This window comes from Oryx dammah, unplaced genomic scaffold, assembly GCF_014754425.2.
Source record: "Oryx dammah isolate SB20612 unplaced genomic scaffold, SCBI_Odam_1.1 HiC_scaffold_28, whole genome shotgun sequence".
NCBI lineage: Eukaryota > Metazoa > Chordata > Mammalia > Artiodactyla > Bovidae > Oryx > Oryx dammah.
In genome coordinates this window covers 56,208,311-56,233,734 of record NW_024070212.1, presented here as the reverse complement: position 1 = coordinate 56,233,734, position 25,424 = coordinate 56,208,311, and the positions used below count along the sequence as shown (strand labels likewise).

At 35.3% G+C, this 25,424-nt stretch overlaps 1 protein-coding gene across 2 annotated transcripts in view; it reads right to left on the bottom strand.

The window, feature by feature from the left end:
* The window catches only part of COL24A1 (collagen type XXIV alpha 1 chain), a 392,623-nt gene that overhangs the window by 84,851 nt on the left and 282,348 nt on the right, over window positions 1-25,424 (bottom strand). For both annotated transcript variants that reach the window (XM_040232413.1, XM_040232414.1), the window contains exons 37-43: window positions 24,315-24,368; window positions 24,045-24,152; window positions 11,539-11,592; window positions 9,771-9,878; window positions 6,171-6,224; window positions 5,865-5,918; window positions 4,929-4,985 (exon numbers count right to left, since the gene is read on the bottom strand). In XM_040232413.1, the coding sequence (XP_040088347.1) occupies window positions 4,929-4,985; window positions 5,865-5,918; window positions 6,171-6,224; window positions 9,771-9,878; window positions 11,539-11,592; window positions 24,045-24,152; window positions 24,315-24,368 (489 nt within the window). The remainder of the gene's footprint in view (window positions 1-4,928; window positions 4,986-5,864; window positions 5,919-6,170; window positions 6,225-9,770; window positions 9,879-11,538; window positions 11,593-24,044; window positions 24,153-24,314; window positions 24,369-25,424) is intronic.

The following is a 25,424-nucleotide window of genomic DNA, read 5'->3' as shown; positions in this document are numbered from 1 at the left end:
AACTCGATGAAACCATGATCTATATCATGCAGGGCCACCCAAGATGGATGGGTGATGGTGGAGAGTTCTGACAAAACGTGGCCTACTGGAGAAGGGAATGGCAAACCACTTCAGTATTCTTGCTTTGAGAACCCCATGAGAAGTATGAAAAGGCAAAAAGATAGGACACTGAAAGAAAAACTCCCCAGGTCGGTAGGGGCCCAACATGCTACGGGACATCAGTGGAGAAAAAATTCCAGAAACAGTGAGGAGATGGAGCCAAAGCAAAAACAACACCCAGTTGTGGATGTGACTGGTGATGGAAGTAAAGTCTGATGCTGTAAAGAGCAGTATTGCATAGGAACTTGGAACGTTACATTAATGAATCAAAGCAAATTGGAAGTGGTCAAACAGGAGATGGCAAAAGTGAACATCAACATTTTAGAAATCAGCAAACTAAAATGGACTGGAATGGGTGAATTTAATTCAGATGACCATTATATCTACTATTGTGGGCAAGAATGCCTTAGAAGAAATGGAGTAGCCATCATAGTCAACAAAAGAATCCAAAATGCAGTATTTGGATGCCCTCTCAAAAATGACAGAATGATTTCTGTTCGTTTCCAAGGCAAACCATTCAATATCACAGTAATCCAAATCTATGCCCCGAACAGTAATGCTGAAGAAGCTGAAGATTGAATGGTTCCATGAAGACCTACAAGACTTTCTAAAATTAACACCCCCAAAAGATGTCCTTTTCATTATAGGGCACTGGAATGCAAAAGTAAGAAGTCAAGAAATACCTGGAGTAACAGGCAAATTGGCATTGGAGTACAGAGTGAAGCAGGGCAAAGGCTAATAGAGTTTTTCCAAAAGAATGCACTGGTCATAGCAAACACCCTCTTCCAACAATACAAGAGAAGACTCTACACATGGACATCACCAGATGGTCAATATTGAAGTCAGATTGATTATATTCTTTGCAGCCAAAGATGGAAAAGCTCTATAGAGTCAGCAAAAACAAGACTGGGAGCTGACTGTGGCTCAGATCATGAACTCCTTATTGCTAAATTCAGACTTAAATTGAAGAAAGTAGGGAAAACCACTAGAACATTCAGATATGACCTAAATCAAATCCCTTATGATTATACAGTGGGAATGATGAATAGATTCAAGGGATTAGATCTGATAGACAGAGGACCTGAAGAACTATGGAAGGAGGTTCATGAGATTGTACAGTAGGCAGTGATCAATACCATCCCCTAGAAAAAGAAATATAAAAAGGCAAAATCGTTGTCTGAGGAGGCCTTACAAACACCTGCAAAAAGAAGAGAAGCAAAAGGAAAAGGAGACAAGGAAAGATATACCCATTTGAATGCAAAGTTCCAAAGAAGAGCAAGGAAAAATAAGAAAACCTTCCTCAGTGACCAGCACAAAGAAAGAGAGAAAACAATAGAATGGGAAAGACTAGAGATCTCTTCAAGAAAATTAGAGATATCAAGAAAACTTTTCATGCAAAGATGGGCACAATAAAGGATAGAAATGTTATGGACCCAACAGAAACAGAAGATATTAAGAAGAGGTGGCAAGAATACACAGAAGAACTATACAAAAAAAATTTTCACAGCCCAGATAATCACAATGGTGTGATCACTCACCTAGAGCCAGACATCCTGGAATGTGAAGTCAAATGGGCCTTCGGAAGCATCACTGCAAATAAAGCTAGTGGAGGTGATGGATATTCAGTTGAGCTATTTTAAATCTTAAAAGACGATGCTGTAAAAGTGCTATACTCAGTATGCCAGCAAATCTGGAAAACTCAGCAGTGGCCACAGGACTGGAAAAGGTCAGTTTTCATTCTAATCCCAAAGAAAGACAATGCCAAAGAATGCTCAAACTACTGCCCAATTGCATTTATCTCACATGCTAGCAAAGCAATGCTCAAAATTCTCCAAGCCAGGCTTCAACAGTAGATGAACTGTGAACTTCCAGATGTTCAAGCTGGATTTAGAAAAGGCAGAGGAACCAGAGATCAAATTGCCAACATCTGTTGGATCATTGAATAAGCAGGTGAGTTCCAGAATAACATCTATTTCTGCTTTATTGTCTATGCCAAAGCCTTTGACTATGTGCATCACAACAAACTGTGGAAAATTCTGAAAGAGATGGGAATACCAGACCACTTGACAGGCCTGCCTCATGAGAAATCTGTATGCAGGTCAAGAAGCAACAGTTAGAACTGGACATGGAAAAACAGACTGGTTCCAAATCCAGAAAGGATTATGTCAAGGCTATATATTGTCACCCTGCTTATTTAACTTATATGCAGAGTACATCATGAGAAATGCCGGACTGGATGAAGCACAAGCTGGAATCAAGACTGACAGGAGAAATATCAATAACCGCAGATTTGCAGATGACACCACCCTTATGGCAGAAAGCAAAGAACTAAAGAGCCTCTCAATGAAAGTGAAAGTGGAGAGTGAAAAAGTTGGCTTAAACTCAACATTCAGAGAATGAATGCCACCACTTCATGGCAAGTAGATGGGGAAACAGCAGAAACAATGTCAGACTTTATTTTGGGGGGCTCTAAAATCACTGCAGATGATTACTGAAGCCATGAAATTAAAAGACGCTTGCTCTTTGGAAGAAAAGTTATGACCAATCTAGACAGCATATTAAAAAGCAAAGACTTTGCTTTGCTGACAAAGGTCTAGTCAAAGCTTTGGTTTTTCCAGTAGTCATGTATGAATGTGAGAGTTGGACTATAAAGAAAGGTGAGCGCAGAATTGATGCTTTTGAACTGTGGTGTTGGAGAAGACTCTTGAGAGTCCCTTGGACTTCTAGGAGATCCAACCAGTCCGTTCTAAAGGAATTTAGTCATGAATATTCACTGGGAGGACTGATGTTGAAGCTGAAACTCCAATACTTTGGTCACCTGATCTGAAGAACTGACTTATTTGAAAAGACCCTGATGCTGGGAAAGATTGAAGGCAGGAGGAGAAGGGGATGACAGGATGAGATGGTTAGATGGTATCACTGACTCAATGGACATGAGTTTGAGTAAACTGCGGGAGTTGGTGATGGACAGGGAGGCCTGGTGTGTTGCAGTCCATGGGGTTGCAAAGAATTGGACAGGACTGAGCAACTGAACTGAACTGACCTGATCAAAAGATGTATTAGTATGTCTCCCATCAGTAAATTGTTAATCCTTTAACCTTATCTTGCCTCTCTCTCATTCTTCCTCTGCAGTGTTAACCACTAGTTTGTTCTCTATATCTGTGAGTCTGTTTTTTTGTTATGTTTACTATCTGCCTCATTTTTTAGATTCCATATATATGTGCTATGACATAGTATTTTTATTTCTCTGTCTTATTTATTTCACTTCGCAAAATTATCTCTAAGTCTACCCACGTTGTGGTAAATGAGTAGTATTGTGTATATTTTGGGGTATATGTATATATACATATATATATAACTACATCTTCTTCATTCATTAATCTGTGGATGGACATTTAAGCTTATTTCATATCTTGGTAATTGTAAATATTGCTGCTATGGAATTGGGGTGCATATATCTTTCTGGATTACTGTTTTTGTTTTTTGAATATGTACCCAGGAATGGAATTGATGGGTCTTATGGCAGTTCTATTTTTAGTTGTTTGGAAAACCTCAGAGTGTTTTGCATATAGATGCACCAATTTATATTTCCACCAACAGTGCACAGGGTTCCTTTTTCTCCATCACCTCATCAACATTTGTAATTTGTGGTCTTTTTGATGACAGCCATCTAGGTGTGAGGTGATTATCTCATTGTGGTTTTAATTTGAATTTCTCTGATGATTAACAACGTCGAGTATCTTCATGTGCCTTCATGTGCCTTCATGTTTTCTTTGGAAAAATGTCTATACAGGTCTTCTGCCCATTTTTTAAATTGGATTTTTTTTTGCTATTGAAATGTTTATGAAATGTATGAAATGTTTATATATTTTGGATATTAGCCCCTTAGTGGTCATATCATTTGAATGAATTTTCTTCCATTCAGTAGGTGTCTTTTTCATTTTTTGTTGATTTCTGATAAAGAATTTTATATATTCTTATAGATGAGTTTGCCTATGTGTGAGATTGGTTTGATTTACTCAGAAACTCTAGAATTTTTCCTATTTCTAAAACAGAGTATACTTTTCAATCATTTCCATAAGAGTCAGGTCAAAATATTGGGAGTGACTGTATATTCTGATTCTTCTGTTTTAGGATTCTTTTATCTTATATGATATCATGTGAAATATGGAAAATTTAACCAATTATATTTATTTCTGTGAACCAGGCATTTTTGCACTATTCATTTAATTTCCATATATCCTGCATACTGTTTTAATTAAGTATGAACATACAGACAGTTATTCAGATAATCAAAGATAGAAGAGCTACTTTTAAAAAATCATGGTTACAACTAGTCTTTAAAATGCTTAATTAGAAGGTTACAGATTAATAATCTTTAAAGAATATTGGCTCTAATAACTAGTTAGATGAATTTTGAAATCATTTGGTAACTGTGTATAAACTACTATAAACAGGATATAGATCAGATTTTTAAACATACTTTAGAAATAAATCTGAATTTGATGTATAAATATCTGTCTTAATTGCCTGGAGTATGTAATATTTTGATAATCTTTGTAAAAGGTTGTTATCATGAATTTAATGCTGGAAATTAGATTTGAAAGTTCCTATATTAAACTTCTATATAATGCTAAGGATCTTGATCTGTATATAAACAGTTTTACTATTTAGATTATGTGATTGCAAGTACTGCTGTCATATAAAACCATGTTATAAAACTAAAAACAAAAAAAAAGTTCTTAAAAAGATGTAATTGGTGTTATGAATCTATTGTACTAACTGCATTTTATCTTAAAACATCAAAATAATTTTAGAAAAAAACTTACTGGTTCACCCCGAGGCCCAGGTGGTCCTAGGATTGTATTATCTTCTCCTGGATAACCCTACAATGAAGATGATTTATAAATAAAGTTAAATTAATGAAATAAATTTTAAAAAATTAAGCCTATTATTTCTAATAGTTTATAAAATATACAATCTGGTTTTATCTTTTTTAAATGAAAAAGTTTTATCTACAAAACTTAGCATATGATACTTTATACACAGTTGTAATTCATATATGGTTCTCTTTGGAAGTGTCAATCTCCTTTACATAAAAAGCAGCTTACTAATTTTCTCAATGTAGAAGGCAATGGCACCCCACTCCAGTACTCTTAGCTGGAAACTCCCATGGAGGGAGGAGCCTGGTAGGCTGCAGTCCACGGGGCCGCGGAGTCTGACACAACTGAGCGACTTTACTTTCACTTTTCACTTTCATGCATTGGAGAAGAAAATGGCAACCCACTCCAGTGTTCTTGTCTGGAGAATCCCAGGGACGGGGAAGCCTGGTGGGCTGCCATCTATAGGGTCACACAGAGTCGGACACGACTGACGCGACTTAGCAGCAGCAGCAGCAGTTTTCCAACAATATTACAAATCAAAAGGAGTACTGTTGTAGTTATTCTTAATTCATAACAATTTTACCATAAAAGTACTATAGTTAGTCATTTAATCTACAGTCTCACAATCTCTTTCAATAAGCAAATTAACATTATTTTACAGATTGCAAAGTATTGTAACATATCATTTCACCTCAATCTGAAACTATCTATCAAAGAAATATTTCTCCCTCTACATTTATTTTTCTTCTAGAATCTACAATACTTCCCAAGATGAAAAGTACTTATTTTATTCCTTGAAAATGTTTCCAGCATACTTTCAGAAAAAACACATGAATTCAGTGTTTACTTTTAGGATTAAAAAGTCAATATAAACATACATACCTTTTCTCCTTTAGGACCTGGCAACCCAGAAAGTCCCGGTTGACCTTCACGGCCCTAAGAGAAGGACAAATAAGTAGACAATCTCCATATCGTTAGTATGTGCTCTACATAATACTATCATGGCTACGCCATTAGATATTACACTAATTCTGAAAGAAAAATAGGATTCACTGTATAGGAGCCTGATGTCTAAATATGCTAGAAAGTATCAGGAGATTTCATCTGAATTTGTATATTTGGGATGACATCTTTATGTAATGTTTTTATGCAAATATACATTTCTTATTTCCAATTAGAAATGCTTACCCTATATCCTAGAATTCCAGGTTCTCCAGCAGGTCCCATCAATCCTAAATGTCCCTAAAAAACAAATCAAACATTAGAAAGAAAACAGACAATTGTTAAACCTGCATTTTTGTTATTTAAAACTTAGATTTTTCAAGATATGAAATTCTACCTAGTCTGAAACAGGAAAACAAAAAGTAATTCTCCAACTTGCATCTTATTTTACTTCTGAACCATGTAAGTCCCACAAAAATATGTTTCTTTGGATTATTTCTGGTATGAACATCTTTAATCATATTAAAAGAAATACTTTCAGTTGCCAGAATGCTGTAAATTTCCAGCAAATTCTTGGAAATGTAGTTTGCATTTGTCAAGGATTGTGGTATTTGCACATCACTAAATATTAGGGAGTGAATTCTGATAGTTTTTAGTGTTGTCATGATAGGATCGAGAACTCTGTACTCATTCATAGCCTCAGGTGCTTTGATGAACATGATTTCAACTCTGGTCAAAGCTGTTAAAAGAGAATTGATTGACAACTTATGTATAATACTCACCTCTATTATTTACACTTATTATCAATTTATACAGATGAGGAAATCATAAGTTAAAGGCAAATCAGTAAATACTCCTGAACTACTGAAAAGATAACAGACAACTGAAAAAAAGCAAAAATAACACTCTTAAAAATGTCCTTTCCTTTTATATTATTAAAAAGTTTTCACACCTACTCTTCTATTTGAGTCTCAAAATAAATAGGGGATAAGGAAATTAAGGTACAGCCAAATGCCACATCAGCCAGAAGTTCTAACCAATGAAATAAGTAAGGATAATAAATAATAAATATGAGGAGGTGATAAAATTATTTACCTAAGGAATCCTTAGAATTATTAAAATTCACTGAAATAAATATAAAGTTTTTAAAAAAGATTTCTTACATAGACCAGTAAGAAGATGAACTAGAAAAAGGACTACCCTAAAAACAACAAAATCTGTAAGAAACTAACAATACACGTAATAAGAAAGGTATAAGAACAGAGATAAAGGAAATAACAAAGGTTTATTGAAGGATATAGAAGATATAAGTAAATAAAAAGACATATGTTAATCATTCATAGAATGAATATGGTAATTCTATTTCTATGAATGATTCAATATTAAAGGAACTTGCAAAATTGTATTTTAAAGTTTAAACAAAAAACAGATGAAATCATAGTAAGAGCTGAGCTTTTCAGAAAAATAAATTATGAAGTATTTGCCCTTCTAGATCTCAAAAGATACTGTAATGATGTAACAATTTAAATGGTGTGGTACCTAGTAATAAACTAAAAAATTGAGAAAAGAAAATAGAGAAAATGAAAACAGACCATTATTTGAGAGTAGCTTACAGTAAGAGTAGCATTTCAGAAAACTGGGAAATAGATTTATTAAATAGTATTGAGACAACTGGCTAAGAACATGGAAAAAAGAAATTAGTCCTTTACAACTCGTAGCAAAATAAACTCCATATGCTTTAACAGGGCTAAGGGTAACAATATTAGGAAAAGGATATGGAAGAATATTTTTATATACTTTATGTAAAGAAGTCATTTCTAATTAACAGAAAGACTGACAAATTTGATTGTAATAATTAAAACCTCTGTCCAGTGAAAGATAGTATAAACAAGATAAATGATAGAAAGAGAAATATATTTGTAATGTATTTGCAACATATTTAACAAAAATATATTATCTAAACTATATAAGGTGTTCTTGCAATTAAGAAAAAGAAAATAGTCTAATAGAAAAATATGTAAAGTACATATGAACAGGCAACTTTCAGAGGAAAAAGTACAATTTATTTAGTTGCAAGCAAGAAAATGTAAGAAAGAAAATGAGACATATTTTTTCATTTATCAGATTCATAAACATCAAAAGGATTAATATGAAGTATTCCCATAAAAGACTCAAATGTAAGACTTGAAACCATAAATTTCTAGAAGAAAGCACAGACTGTATGCTTTTTTATATTGGTCTTGGAAATATTTTTTTTTTATATCTCTCCTCAGGTAAAATAAACAAAAGGAAAAATAAGTAGACAATATCAAACAAAATAGCTTTTATACAGTCAAAAAAACTATCAATAAAGCAAAAAGGTCACCTACCGAATAGAAGATATTTGCAAACAATGAATCTAATAAGGGGTTAATATCTAAATATAAAAATAATTCATACAACTCAACATCAAAAAGACAGACAACCCAATTTAAAAATGGGCAGAGGATCTAAACAGATATTTTCCCAAGATAGTCAACAGGCACATGGAAAGATGCTCAACGTCACTAATCATCAGGGAAATGCAAATCAAAACCACAATGAGATATCATCTCATACCTATTAGAACGGCTATTACCAAAAAGACAACAAATATCAAGTGTTGGGAAGGATGTGGAGAAAAGGGAACCCTTGTTCACTGTTGGTAGGAATATAAATTAGTGCAGCCATTATGGAAAACAGTATGCAGACTCCTCAAAAAATTAAATTAAAAACAAAACTACCGTATGATCCAGCAATTCCACTCTTGGGTATCACATTATATACCATTTTTGAATTCATAGGGCATAGAAGAAAAATATTATCAATTTAAAAGAACTACATACTACCTGACTTAGATGACAGTAAGGAATGGAACACTTAAAATGAGGCTGAGGAGTCTTACAATTGAGAGTAAGGGATAGAGGAGATAACGGATAGAGTAATCGCATTTAGAACATCAGAGAGCTTCAACTAAAAGAGTTCCCCAGCGGAGACTGCTTTTTGATACTCCAGTCTAAACAATATATCCCTTCATGTGATTTTCCCCTAAAATGAGGCTAAGGAAAACCTTCTTCAGACAACAGATTATTCAATGCTCTCCAAAGGACTTGGTGAAAAGTCACTTGTGACACTTTAATGGTGACTAGGAAATACATATGGATTTGATATGTAAGTTTATGAAATACTCAAAAGACTAAATTGGATAATCTCTTAAATATTTTGCGTCTCTTTCTTCTGTGACTTTTTGAACAAGTTCAAACATGTTAGCAACATAATTTCGGTATTACAGTTTCAAAAGTATCATGCTATCTTTGCTTCCAATATCATGTAAAATTCATATGAAAGATTAAAAATCAGTAGCTGTTTTGGAGACTTATCACAGATGGTTATAAAGAAATAATCTCGAGATAAGCATGAGAGTCTAAGCATATAAAGAAAACCCATTTCTGAGTAATCTAGTTTTCAAAGCAATTTGTCAACCATGGCAGCATAATTTTATACAGATATTAAATCCTGATTTAAAGCACAACTTTATAAACTTTCCTACTTAGGTTGGGAGTTATAATCTGATTTTTAAAAATCTTATTTCATATTTAATTTCCATTTTGAGATTTTTTTCCCCTTTCCTTTTTCATGTCCAGAAGCCACTAAGCCATTTAAGTACTGTGGAATGCTTACAATTCTCCATATCCCATGGAGGTAGATTATTTTCAATGGAACTTTTGCTTTCTCTGTAAAATTAATCAAGAGATGAAGCTTTTAGACATGGATACATTTCTTTCCATCCGCAGTGAACTCAGTTTTGGAGACAAATCAAATACTGACCACAGCACCTCTAGTTCCTCTGGCACCCTTAAGACCACTTTTCCCAATTTGTCCAGGAGCACCTCTGCTTCCAATTTCTCCTGCGGGCCCCATTTGTCCTTTATCACCCTGTGGATGCCATTAGTAAGAGAGAAAAGTAAGAAAAAAACCTTATACTTAAATTAATCAACCACATCATATACCTGAATGGCTCCAGAGGATATTCTGTAAGCAAAATTCTATAAATAGTAACTTTGTTTTAACTTACTAGTACTACAGACCACCACTGACAATAACAACATACCATCACCACCTGGGTTACCTTAAAAATGTAATTAAAAGTAATTTTGGAAAAAAGAATACAAAAATTTTTGTGCAAATAAGCAGGGAAGTCTGGTGCTCATGCTGAATTACAAATAACCAAGTGTTTTATTTGTGAAACTTGTTATGTATTTATGTACAAATGCATGCACACATATGTTTGCTCCTGTCCTGAGAAAACACAGGCCCTATAACAAGCCTGTTTCTATAGAGAATTTCAGTGCCCCAAAGATACATTTAATGCATAAAGGCTCTAGTGGGCAGTTCTGTATACTCAACATCATCACTTGGTTGGAGTTTGTCTTTAAAAATCTGTAACATTTCTACATGATTTTACATCCATCTGAATACCAATTCTTCTGTTTTCCAACAGGCTACCTGGTCATTCTGTAATATCAAAGTACAGCTGCTTTTAAATAGTAAATGTTATAATTTATTCTCTACATGTGGTAACTCAGTTCTATTATTGATAATCAAGTAGACACAAAGAAAAACTAATCTATGATCATAGTCAGGAGATTTTTGGTGATTCATAATAATTCACAGGTTGCTGTATGGATATGCACTGCCCTACTTGTAAAACCATTTAGAAAGTACATTATGTATGATGAAAAGAGACTTCAATATTGGGCATTATTTCATGACTGAGAATGGTAACTAAAATATACCTCATTCACTTGTATCTTCTATTATTTCTTATATTGCCCCCAAGTTATGAGAAAAATGGATTAGGTGCATATTCACAGAAATGATACAATTCAATTTTGGGAACTAGAATATGGCGTGATTTGTACTTAATTATAGAAAATATATTCAGATTTATTGTATTACAATGGGAAAATAATCTTTATGTTTCACCAATACTTGAAAAAATTATTGACTCTATCCAAGTATGAATTATTTATTATAAAGTACTAAATTTTACAAACACATCACATTTTCCTAGTAAAAGGAAGCAAATAACACATATTGTTTTGTGTCTCTTAGTTAATATATAGGTAAGATAAAATCAATACTAACCTTTTCAATTTGGAAAAATATATTCAAACCAGCTAGAAACAATTCTAATAATACTTCTCTCCCCTAAATATCTTACTAAAGTTGTTATTAAATGGCACAAATGGTATAGTATTTTTTCTTTTCTCTCTTTTCATGCCCATGGTCTACTAAAGAATTTCTGGTAAAGATGAGAAGAAAAGGCAAAGATCTTTTTAGAAATGACAAAGTGAAAAATTTGACTTCATATAATTAAGGTAAAAAGTACTCCTATGTGGAATTAATTTATACAATTAATTTATTAATTTATACAATTAATTTATTAATTTATACAATTGTGCCTTTTAAGTCAAAGTTATGGCTCTTTAATTCTTTATTTCTAGTACAAATAAAAACATCACAGTATGCTATGGAGCTATGAGCCCATCAGAATAAAGAAAACCAATATAAACAGATGTAAAAAATTTTTTACCTTCTTTCCTGGACGACCTCTTTGTCCTGGAATTCCCGTGATTCCCTCAGGTCCCTGAATAAAAAAGGAAATAAATTATTAGAGATACAACTAGATAGAATGCTTAAATACTTATATCACATAATCATTGACTTGAACACTAAATAAAAATGTGGGCTACTTCTCAACATTATTATGCTCATATAACTATTCAAAAAGAGGTCATGATGAGTTAGAGGCCCAGCTGTTACTAGTGAGTAAAGTTCACATATACAAACTAGTCAAGAAGACAAAATGAAACCATTCTTAATCACAGAGGGAAAATAACTTGGTTTTAGCACAGCCAGTGAGAAAGCAATTAATGCATCCATGTCAGCAGTTCTATGAGCTACTTTGGGTTCAACATCTTCTTGAATGCACAGGATTATAAAATATATCTAATACATTGTCAGGGAGAATCTCAAAATCTCCACTGAAGGGTACGATTAAGCAAATACTCTTTTATCTGTGGGGGGAAAAAAAAGGAGAAAGGGGAAACACACTGAGAGAAAGGAGGTAGTCATATTAAACTGTTTAAAACAATATTTTTATTTCGATCGGTATTTTATTTATACAAAAATAGACTAAAAATTTTCAATAAACACTTTTTTTAAAGTAAGAAGTGGTTAAAATATTTTAATATCATATGAATTTGCAGGTCAACAATGGTTAGGCTTAAATGAGATCCACAGTAAGCCAGGCTTCAGATTCAAAAATAGCCAATAATTAATCACAGCATTCCTTGCATTAGTTGGAAATGAAAATGGAAATTTCAAATTTGTGTCCCAAAACTTGGCAAAAGGCAAAAATGATGTAGACAAGAAATAAATTGTGGTTTACCACTGTGCTACGGAGGCTCTTGATAAATATTTGTTAAACGAATAAACAGATACCTAAGGAAATGACTCATGGCCTGTGCTCCTGAGCAAATGTTCTTCTAGCCTCAGAAAATCCGCTGAATTTAGAGGCCAAAGCAGTTAAGTTCTACTGCTGTAGTTCCAACTGCATCCAGAGGTTGAAATGATCCTTGCACTAACGGGCGACTTTGCGGTTAACGTGGCCCTTTTAAGAGAGGGTGATTAACATTTACAGAGGTTAACAATGTGAGCATTTAAGCCAGACTGCTCCAGTTTCCTATTTTGGCGCTGTCACCTAACAGCTGTATGACTATAGGTGGATTATTTTACCTCTAAAGGCCTCAGTTTCCTGTTATATAGCAGAGGTATATTAATACTTCTTCAGAGTTACTAAGATTGAATGAGAAAGGACTAGACTTATCCTTGAAGAGCTCAAGAAATGTCAGTTCTCATTAATTTCTGTTGCCTTTTCAAAGGGTATTATGTAATAATTAAATATATATGATTATTAATAAAAGGTATAATAAACACCCAAGTGTCTACCACCCACTTTAATAGAAGCTATATACACACACATTCACAAATACACACAAGACTGAAGTCCCACATATGCACTTATATTTGCAAACATATCACCTTCTCTCCTCACTCAGGTGCAACCATTGTCCTCAATTTATCATTCCCATGCATTTATTTACACTTTTACTCCATTTGTATATATTCCTAAGCATTATATGCTTATTTTGTGTCTTTTGAAACTTTCAATAAGCAGTATCATACTTTACACATTCTTTTGAAATTTTTTTTAGAACAATATTTTGTTTTTGAAATTATTTAGTGTCTCTATTCTACTTACATTTTGTAGTGGTGGTGGTTGTGGTTTAGTCACTAAGTTGTGTCTGACTCTTGTGACCCTATGGACTGTAGCCTGCCAGGCTCCTCTGTCCATAGGATTTCCTAGGCAAGAATGCTGGAGTGGGTTGCCATTTCCATCTCCAGGGGATCTTCCAGACCCAGGGATCAAACCTGGGTCTCCCACATTCCAGATTCTTTACCTACTGAGCTACAACATAAAATAGTAGGATTCCATTTTGTAATCAAACCACAACTAACTCAGCCATTTCCCTAGTGATGAGCTTTTGGTAGTTTTTGTTTGTTTGTTTGTTTTGCTTTGTTTTTTATGCTACAAACAGTCCTTCAATAAACACTCTTGCACCTACCTCTATATACCTACGTCAAGAGTTTTTTGGGTGAGGGTGTATACTCTGGAATTGAATTCCTTGCAGGATACATGTACCTTTCAGTACATAAGATTTTGGCAACTTGTTCTCCAGAGTTTTAGCCTATTTACATCCTTAAAAGCAACATTTAAGAGTTCCAATTACTCCATGTCTTACATGTTTGGTACTATCAGACTTAAAATTTGTCCATCTCAAGGGAGCAAAATGATATATTATTAGGGATTTCAATTCACATATTCCTGATTATAAAGGAAGATGAATATCTCTTCATACAGTAATTCAGTATTTATATGTGAATCACTAGTTCCCATCTTTTGTCCAGTATTCTAGATCCAAGGCCTCCTCATCCTTGCCACCACTGCAAACACAGAGTCAGTATTAGGAAGTAAGAAAAGAGGGAGGTGGAAGACTGATATATCTGAGACTAAGCATCATAAGAGTCTGAGCTTTACCCAAAGAGACTACTAAATTATAGGAACAGATTAAGCTTTTCACTGAATTGGATACAAGTTTCCTTTCTTTCTCCTTCAGTTCCCCAACCACTCCTCACTAATCTAAGTTAGGGCTTGTGAGGAAAACCAGATTAGCCAGAAATAAATGTTATATTTGCACATGTCAAAGTACCAATCTGTAACCCTGTTACACACTTAATTGTAAATGAGCAACAACTCAGTTGCTCACCTAAAAATCAGATTTATTCTTTATTATGCTTTCCCTCTTTCTCAACATGCAAACCATGAGCAAATCCAGTCAACTATATCTCCAAGATGTCTTGAATCTGGTTAGTATTTACTGTCTTTATTGCTCCCCTGCATTCCAAGTCACTCTATCATTTTTTCGTCTACATGACTGCCACAGCCTTCTAAGTAATTTGGTCCACGTTTACCCTTATATTCCATTTCTTCAGAGTAAACCAAATGATCATGAACAATTTTAATCAAACATCTCTCCTTATGTAAAACCTTCCAAATGGCTTCCCACTGCAATCAGAATAATCTTCAAACCTCTTATCATGGTCTATAATGCCATATGTGATCTGCCACCTCCCATTTCTCTGACATCATGTTTTCCAGTTATTTACTTCTTGGACCCTTCCTTTTTAAAAATAGGGCATTTAATAAATACCCTTTCTACCTTGGGGCATTTGCATTAGATGTTTCCTCTGCCTAGAATGCTCCTTTTCAGATAGTCACATGATTGGCTGGGCATTCAAAATCTCATTACCATGTTTTATTTTCCTCATAGGAAATAACTATCAGAAATTATTATTCTTGTTCACACTGTCCTTCTACACTGCATGTTCCATGACAGCAGAGATCTTGTCTGTTTTGTTCATTGTTGTAACAGTGTCCAGAACTGTGTCTCATATATAACTGATGCTTAATAAATATTTAATAAATGAATGATAGAATACATGCCCAAGTACTTTGGCCACCTCATGTGAAGAGTTGACTCATAGGAAAAGACTGATGCTGGGAGGGATTGGGGGCAGGAGGAGAAGGGGACGACTGAGGGTGAGATGGCTGGATGGCATCATGGACTCGATGGACTTGAGTGTGAGTGAACTCTGGAAGTTGGTGATAGACAGGGAGGCCTGGCGTGCTGCAATTCATGGGGTTGCAAAGAGTCGGACACGACTGAGTGACTGAACTGAACTGAACTGAATCAGACAGTAGCTGGTCTACTAGATATCTATTTGTAAATAAATAACACCTTAAAAAAATTTACTATCTGCTGGAATTAAAACCAAAATTCATGAATAAAAGGCAAAGGATAGTGACATTTTTTTACTTTTTAGCTTCTAGGAAATAGAACAATTGGAAATAAATCTTCTGCACAGTAAACTTCCAAACATATTGGAAGAGCTCATTATGTGTGAGAAAAGACATTGCCTGTGTTCTATATTGTATTTTCTTCTGTCATTATAATCAGAAAGATTTCTCCTGGTTCTTTCATTCACTTTTTTTCTATTTAAAGATAGCTTGTTTTTCTTTTTGGGGAGTGGCGGTGGTAAACTTCCACTGATATTAGGCTGGTTTATTTTTGTGTTTGTTCTGAAATGCATCAGTAATAATTTTCTCCAAAATGTTGGCTTTTAGAAGTTTACATGACCCACTACAACCTATTTGTATATTTAGAGACTTGCAGGGCAGAGTAGAAAAAAGCAATCACTTCTCAATGTGCATGTTTTCATAGACTTCTTCAATGATTACACAAATAAGAATGCTTTTAAACAAATGTCATGTTGACAGAGAATAGCTGCCTTGATGTTCAGCCTACTTACACCACAGAGAATGGATTTGGGATTCCCTACTGATTTAACTTTGTGAGAGTAGCTGTAGTCTCAGAAGCAACACATCACATCCATTTTTAAAAACAATGGTTTTTGAGATATACTTTACATACCATATTATGAACCTATTTAAAGGAGTGACCCCCAATCATTCTGGCACCAGAGACTGGTTTTATGGAGGACAATTTTTCCATGGATGGGGGAGATAATAAGTATGGTTTCAGGATGATTTAAGTACATTTATTATGTCATCTCTGATCTGACAGGAGGCAGAGCTCACATAGTAATGAGAATGGTTGTAAATATAGATGAAGCTTTGCTTGCTCACTGTCTGTGTGGCCTGGTTCCTAATAGGTCCTGGACCAGTATGGGTCCACAGCCTGGGGGATGGGGGCTCCTGATTTGAAGTGTATGAGTCAATGGTTTTTATAGTGTTGTGCAACCATCACCATAATTTTAGAATCAATTTCCACCACCCCATAAAGAATCCTGTACCCACTGGCAGTGATTTCCAGTTTCCTCCCAAGCCCCAGACTTAGGCAACCCTAATTCACTGTCTCTAGAGATTTGCCTATTTGGGATATTTCCTGTATTACGTGGTCTCTTATGACTGACTGCTAGGCATAATGCTTTCAAAGTTCATCAAGGTTGTAGCATGAATCAATATTTTTTTTTGCATGGATCAGTATATTTTTTATTGCCAAATAATATTCCATTTTATGAACATACTACATTAATTAATAAGCATTTATTAATTGATGACCATTTTGTGTTATTTCTTTTTGGCTATCATAAATAATGCTGCTATGAGCATTCATGTAAAAATTTTTGTTTGAATCCTGTTTTCTATTCTTTTGGGTATATGCCAAGAACTGATGGGTCATATGGTAACTCTGTTTTTAACATTCTGAGAAACTGCCAAATTGATTTACAAAGTAGCTGCACCATTTTGCATCCAACCAATGATATATAAGAGTTCCAATGTCTTTACATTCTCATCAACACTTATTATTTTCTGTTTTTTTTTTTTTCCTCTAGTGGATGTGAAGTGGTATCTCATTGTGGCTTTATTTGCATTTTCCTAATAGTTAATGATGTTGAGTATCTTTCATGTGCTTATTTGCCAACTATATATATCTTCTTTGGAGAAATATCTGTTTAAAGACTGTTTACTTTTCCATTGAATTATCTTTTTATTATTGAGTTGTAAGAGTTCTTCATATATTTTTGGATACTAGTCCCTTATCACATACAATTTACAAATATTTTATCCCATTGTATGGTGTCTTTTCACTTTCTTGATGGTGTTCTTTGAAGTTCTAAAACTTTTCACTTTAATGCAGTCTAATATATGTTTTTCTTTGTTATTTGTAATTTTGGTATTATCTAAGAAGGCTTTGCATAACCCAAGGTCAAGAAGAGTTCCTTCTATGTTGTCCTCCAAGACATTTATAGTTTTAGCTCTTAAGTTTAGATCTATGACCCAGATTGAGTTAATTTTGTGTGTAGCATAAGGAAAGATCCAAATTAATTCTTTACTGTGTGGGTATCCAGTAGTTTTAGCAACATTTGTTGAAAAGATCATTCTTTCCCTCATTAAATTTTCTCAGTACATCACATGCTTTTGTAATTCAAATTTATCTTGTTTATTTCTTTCCCTGGAAATTAATTCATCCCTTGAGATAACCAATAACAGTAGACATTGTTTAAAAAAGCTTGGAAATTACAGAGAATGTTCCCATTAGAGACTATATTTTTCTTCTGCTTAAAACCTTTCAGTGGCTTCTTACTATATTTTAAATAAGCCCCAATTTTTTACTGTAGTTTAAAATGTCCTTCATGACTTGCTACCTTCCTATTTCCTCAAGCTCATCTCAAACGACTTTTCACTATTCACTCTGCTGTAACAAACTCCTTTTAGTTTTCCAAAAATACCTAGATCATTCTTACCTCCCCATCTTAGTCCTTGGTGTTCCACTGTTATTTGACCTACCTTGAAGGGTCTCTCAAAGTTCTTTCATTCACTGGTTCCTCTTCACTCTTCAGGTCTCAGCTCAATTCTCCCCTATCTAGAGAAGCCTTTCCTCACTGCCTTAGTGTAAATAGCTTCTCTTCTCTTAACTAGTTGGCTTTCCCTTCCCTTAACCGGTTGTCCTTTATCATCATCCTGTTTATCTTCATCACTACATTAACCACCACCTGCAGTGATTTTGCCTACTCAGTCTTCTCCATGATACTGTCAAATCTGAGATCAGGAACCTTTCTCATCTTGTTCCCCTTGGTATTCCCAAAGCTTAGCAGAGTTCTTGGCTCATCCAAGGAACTCATAAACTTCACTGAATTAGTGAGTGGAAAAATTTTAGAGTCACAGTTTGTAAAGCTAACAAAAATTTAGAAACTATATAAAAATTCAGAAAATAAAAAAATTTTTAATTTCTAAAAATTTAGAAAATTTTTACTGAGTCACAGTTTGTAAAGCTAACAAATATTTAAAAACATCCAAGCTAATTTTTTTTTAAGGCTATGTAACCTTTTCTTTTCAAAAAACCCCTGTATAAAAGCTAATATGTTAACCAGATATGGAAGAATCTTCTCTGATTCAAGCAGATAAAGAATAAACCAAGTCCTTCCAGTTCAGCATCCTCCTGGACACAATCATCATAGGGGTTCTGCAGAGCTTGAACCCCATTATTATGTGTAATGTGTAAACTGAGAAACCAAAGAACGACTCTCTCAAGAACGTATAGCACTTTAGGAATAGACTAGGGGTTTGGACAATTCTTGCAGAGTAGACAGTGCATGGTTCTTTCTATTGTGTGTTGCTTTACAACACAACAGTTCAGAACACGCAAGTCTAAAACCAGAGTTATATGAATCTTTCAGAAGATAAGGATTTAGATAACCTTTTACTCCTTAATGCCACTGACTTCAGATTTCTAAAGTGATTACTTTTCAGGGTTTCCAAGGAAACTGTCTTAGAAACAAGGGTCATGTATACCTCATTCTTTTCTAACTATTTCTAACTAAATATTTCTAACTATTTCTCTCATCTTTTTGACTTCACTTTTAAGATTCTACTGAAAAAGCTTCTTTGAAAAGTATGCATTATTTAATTTCAGATTCTCTTAAGATATTCACTTCTACCTAATATCATACCAGTCTACACAGATGGGAAAATTAAACTTCAATAAATCCAATCAAGTTTTCTTGTAAAGGAATAAAACAAGATAATTTCATTTATACCTACTCAGCTTTAGAGTATATAGCTTCACATCTGTTTAGATCTTAAATACCAGGGCAATACACTTTGTAAGAAATGAATGATGGCAGATGTTTCTTCACAGAAGCTTTCAAGATCTTTTTCTCATGCAGAGTTATGCATTTAGACAACTGAATTGTCTATTTTAGAGCAGATTTCAAGCATGAAATACAATATGTTTTCCTTTGTTCAAAGAGCTTACATCTTGGATTTGGGAATTTGTTACCGATGTTTCCCTTGCCTTATTTTTCTATCCAGATTTCATTTTCCAATCTTTTAGAAAGTAAAAAGAACATCTCGTTACTTGAAAAAAATTTTCTTTTTTCACTCTTTTTTATTTTTTAAAAGAATTTTTAAGGTAGCATCTTTGTGACATTGCCTAAGGAAGAATTATTTTGAAGTGCAAAAATAAATTGAACATCAGGCTGCCTGATTAAGCAATAGCTCCTTGGATCATAAAATTCTTTTGAAAAAATATGCCATGGTATTTTTATTGAGCTTATGAGCTAAAAGGCATTTAAAATTCCAAGAAGAACAACAAAAAGAATAAAAAAGAAATGCACATGTGTTGTTACTAAAAAAGGCACCAAAGATGTGTACAAGGCAGGATTATTCCTGGGAAAAGTTATGAAGCAGATGAAGTCTGTGTTTATCATTTTTCCATGTCTTGTTTTGAGCCCCTTTTTCATCTCTGTTCTGCCCATCACCATTTGTCATGCTGCATCATCCCTCTGGGATTCCTGGCTGTGTTGTCCTACGGCATGATTAGACCTTTCTTTTTGTTAGTCCTGTGTCCTGCCACCCTCCCCGCCACCACTCCATATAACTTTGGTATTTTCATAGGGAAGTAGGCCAGTTGTCTGAAAAAAAACTATGCTAAAATATTAATAATTATTAATGACTTTCTTATATAAACACAAATTTGAGAAAACTTCTCAGGAAGATAACCACATTAACTCAGTACTTGTTATTTGGCTTCTCTGTGGGTCCAGTCCTGATGAATCCTCTAAAATAATCAAAACTATCAAGAATCCTAGAAACCCAAGTCTCAAGAAGTATGGATTGGAACCTGAGGGTGAGGCTGAAGCAGGTTCTTGAATCACAGAGACGGAATAGCCACATTAGAAGCTGAAGGAAAGGTTTCATTTGGGTTGCATTGTCTTTTCCCCAGGCCAACATAGCATTGCAGAGTGAACCCATTTGATCTATAGCTTCTCCTGTGGGGAAAAAGAGAACCCAAAGTGGATATTCAGCCCATCTACTGTTGCAAGATGTTTCCAGAGTTGCCCAGTCAGGTCTGCATGAGGATCATTTGGGGAACTTGAGGTCCTGACAACTGGGGAAAAGATAAAAGATGGGCAAAGGGGCAAGACTTACAGTAACCAGCACTAAAGTATTATTGGACTTCATCTCTGCTTGTAGCAGCACCTGAACAGAGATCCCAGCCAGTGGTCTGCCTATCTGCGGAACTTAGCTGGTGGCATTGTCTGATCAGGGAGCTTGGCTGAAGTTCTGCATGATTTGGAAAGTGAAAGTGAAAATCATTCAGTCGTGTCTGACTCTTTGCAACCCCATGGACTGCAGCAAGCCAGGCCTCCCTGTCTGTCGCCAACTCCCAGAGTTTACCCAAACTCGTGTTCATTGAGTCGGTGATGCCATCCAACCATCTCATCCTCTATCGTCCCCTTCTCCTCCTGCCCTCAATCTTTCCCAGCATCAGGGTCTTTTCTAATGAGTCAGCTCTTTGCATCAGGTGGCCAAAATATTGGAGTTTCAGCTTCAACATTAGTCCTTCCGGTGAACACTCAGGACTGATTTCCTTTAGGATGGACTGGTTGGATCTCCTTGCAGTCCAAGGGACTCTCCAAGAGTCTTCTCCAACACCACAGTTCAAAAGCATCAATTCTTCTGTGCTCAGCTTTCTTTATAGTCCAACTCTCACATCCATACATGACTATTGGAAAAACCATAGCCTTGACTAGATGGACCTTTGTTGGCAAAGTTATGGATTGTATAGTCCATGAAATTCTCCAGGCCAGAATAATGGAGTGGTGTGTGTCCCCAGTCAAATGTTCATACCTGCTCTTGAGCCTGTTATATGGCCCTGCCTGGGCAGGTGAGTAATTCTACAACACTGCTCAATAGCTAATCATGGGTTCCCATCCTTCTAGACCAGAAAGCCTCGTCTGAGAACTTAGGCAGCTGTAGAGTCCATACTACAGCCTTGCTCAGGCGGGGAGCCAAGCCAGCAGAGCAGGGAATCTGAGCAGTGTCCTGGGCAGGCTTGGAGTCCAGTCTAAGTTAAATACTTCTCAGCTGTGGGTCCAGCTAACAGCCCTATTCAGCAACAGTTTCACCTACAGCCTGTCCAACTATAAAAACAGCCTGTAGCCTCACCCAGGCAATGTAACTCCATCCTACCATGGAGTATTATCTGTGAGATGTGCTGGAGGCTCCACTTAATCGGAGAGCCTGGCAAGTGACCTCATCCAACAGAGAAGCATAGCCAGTGCCCTAACTGATCACAAAGCAACTCTGTTCAAACCTGGGGCACAGCCTGTAGCTCCATTCAACTGTGGAGCCATGTTTGCGGTTCTTCGTGAATATGGGGCTCTACCTGGGCCACATCCAGTTAGAGAGTATAACATAAGGCCTTGCCTAATTGCAGAATCCAACAAATGCTACTGTCTTTCCAGGGAACATAGCCTAGATCATACCCTAACAGAGGTAACTTCAGAAGCCAGCTAATGGCCCCATCTGACCATGGAACCCAGCCAGCATACCTACCCAACCAGGGTACCTATTTAGTGGCCCCACTACTATGTGGAGACTAGCCAGGTGACCAACCCAACTGCAGAGACCAGCCAGTGGCAACTCTCCTGTTGCCTCACAATATGGGTAGGGACCTCACCAACCTGGAGATCTCAGTAGCAAGCTGTGCCTGCCCACAAACACTATAAGCAGACCCATCCAGTTCCCTCAAGCAAAGAGACTGGTGAAGGTCTTTCTCTGCCAAAACAAACCTATAAAATCTGGAAGAGGAGATCACTCACTCAAATGTGCAAACATCAATGCAAGAATATTATGATCATAAAAATACAGGTAAACATAATAAAATCAAAAGAAACTTAAAATACTTCAAAAATTGAAATGGAAGTCTGTGAACTGTCTAACAAAGAATTGAGAAGAGTGTGTTAGTTGTGCCTGACTTTTTGTGACCCCATGGACTGTAACCCTCCAGGCTCCTCTGTCCATGGAATTCTCCAGGGAAGAGTTGTTGTTGTTTAGCTGCTAAGTTGTGTTCAACTCTTTGCAACCCCATGGACTGCAACACACCAGGCAAGACTATTCCTCTTAGAAAAGTGCAGTGAACTTCAAGAATACATAGACAGATAACTAAATGAAATTAGGAAAATAATGCATGAGAGGTTCAACAAAGAAATAGAAATCATGAGAATAAACAAAACAAAAATCTTAGAGATAAATACCATGACTGAACTGAAGAATTCAACAGTTTCAACAGCAGATCTGACCAAGCAGAAGAATCAATGAACTCAAAGATAAATAATTTTAAATTATCCCAAAGAGAAAAAAGAAAAAAGACTAGATACTTATGGGAAAGCATCAAGTAGGACAGTATTGTGCAAATACCTGGGGAATAAAAAAAGAAAAGAGCAGAAAGAATATTTAAAGATATAATGGCTGACAACATCCCAAACTTGGGGAGAGAAATAGTTGTCCAGATTTTTGAGACTCAAAGGATCCCAAATAGGTTGAATCCAAAAAGAGCTACTTTGAGACACAATATAGTCAACACTCAGTACCTGCAGGTTTCACAACTGCAGAGTCAAACAACAAAATATTAATAATATCAATACTTTTATTAATATTATCAAAATATTAAATAAAAATATTTTAATAAGTTCCAGAAAGTTACAAAACTTGAATTTGCCATGCAATGACAATGGTTTACATAGCATCTATACTATATTGACAACATATTTACATAGTATTTATTTTACTAGATATATAAGTAATCTAGAGGTGATTTAAAGTATATAGGAGAATGTAGGTAAGTTATATGCAAATACTATGCCATTTTATGTAAAAGACTCAAGCATCTGCAGAGTTTGGTATCTGTGGCAGTCCTAGAACCAATCTCCCATGGAAACTGAGGGATGACTGTAATTATACCGTCAAAGCAAAGAGAGAATTTTAAAAGTAGCAAGAGAAATGTGACTCATCACATATAAAACCCAAATAATACTTTAAGTAGGTTTCTCAGTACATATTTTACAGACTGGAAGTGAATGAGGTAACATTTTTAAAATATGGGAAGAAAAACGAAACCCTCTTAATGAAGAACACTATACCCAGGACTGTCCTTCAGGAATAAAGGAGTGATAAAGAGTTGCCCAAACAACCCAAAACTGAAGGGTTCATCACCGCTAAACCTGCCTTACAAAAAAATGTTAAAGGGCATTCTTGAAGCTGAAATGAAACAATGTACCATTGTAATCATTTAGCAATATTTAGTATATCAAATCAACATGTTATGTACTATAAACTTATATATGTCAATTATATCTCAAAGTGAGAGAAAAAATTAAGAAGTTCAATAGCCTGTGTGACATATGGGAAAAGTATCTTTTTTCCTTGGATATTAGGAAGGCTGATAATTAGTGCCTGGTTTGTCCCTCACTCAAGCCATAATTCTACACCTTCAAACACCAAATGGAATTATAAGGGGGTCAAGAATGTGTGTATATGATTCACACGTGTGTGTGTGTGTGTGTAGAAGGCTGAGTTCACTGAGTATTGAACCCAGAGGTACTCACCGGAGGACCCATCAGACCTGGTCCACCCAAAGGCCCTGTGGTCCCTGGTAAGCCTGTCTCTCCTTTTTCTCCATCTTCTCCAGGAAGTCCCCTTCCTCCTGGGTTCCCCTATAACCCAGAAAAAAATTTTAAGAAAAAGAAAGTAGTGAAATAATTATACCATGCAATAAGGAGATTTTTGCTGGCTCATAGAAAATTAAGTACAATATAATACTTTAAAGATTTCTCAAAAACATCTACCTTAATCATAATGTTAAAAGCATAATTTACCTTCAATCCATCTTTACCCTGGAGACCTTCTTCTCCAGGAGCTCCTGGTTCACCCTATTTGGCAGCAGAAAATAATATCTATTATGTTGTTAAATCATTTATCCTAATTTTTATTTTTTGCTCCTTGTATCTATAGATGTAGCGGTTTTATGAACATTTATTCCTAGTTCTACTTTATCTATAAGGAGTACCTGACAATATAATAAACATGATTTAATTTCCCTGGAATAACTCTGAAGATGATGTAAAGAGTTATAGCACTGTGAATTCAAATAAGAGGGTCCTGGAATATTAACAACTTTAAGATAATTAAGGGTAATATATATTTATTTGGTGGCTTCGGAAACAGACACCTACATCTACATTTCTTAAAGACTGTAAATACTGAATCTCATAAAATTGTAGTAGCTTGCTTTTCTGAATTTACATGGATTAATACAACTTAATTCAGCTGAAATCAGTGTACCAGATTTTTAGGCCTGTGTTTTCTCTCTTACACAGGAGAAGCAACATTCAGAGCAAGCCCTGGTATATTTGGAAGCTGTCTTCCTAGCTTAGAACTTGCAGAAGTAAATGTAGAGCTACACTTTATGAAGTGATTAAAGAAGTGCTAATTCTCCTGCCACCTGAACCGTTTAAAAATGATCAGTGTCTTCACAGCTGCCCTTGCTCCCACTGCTGATACTTCCACTACCCTCACCTCCTACTGTCTGTGCCCCTGAAAAAAAGAGGAAAAATGAACAAGAAAGGAATTGGATGCAAAAAACATCTCCCAGCTTTACCTCTTAGTAAAAAAGAAAAAAAAGAAAGTCTCTTAAAATTATCTTGGCCCCTATTATCTTGGAAAAAAGTTACCACAGCTTAAATGAACCACTGTCTATATTAGAATGTAAGCTATCTCATTATAATTATCTAGTTATTTCTTTGAAACTTATTAACTTTGCATGCTGTTAGTTTTTTGTTTTTCTAATCACACAAATTATGTTTCAATGCCTTATCTGTCTTGCTAGGTCAAGAAATAGCATGAGAGCTGATCATTAGTATTTGTGAATTTCTTCTTCATGCTAACATCAGTGACACGCACAGTGACCCCAACGCATTTGGCAAGGA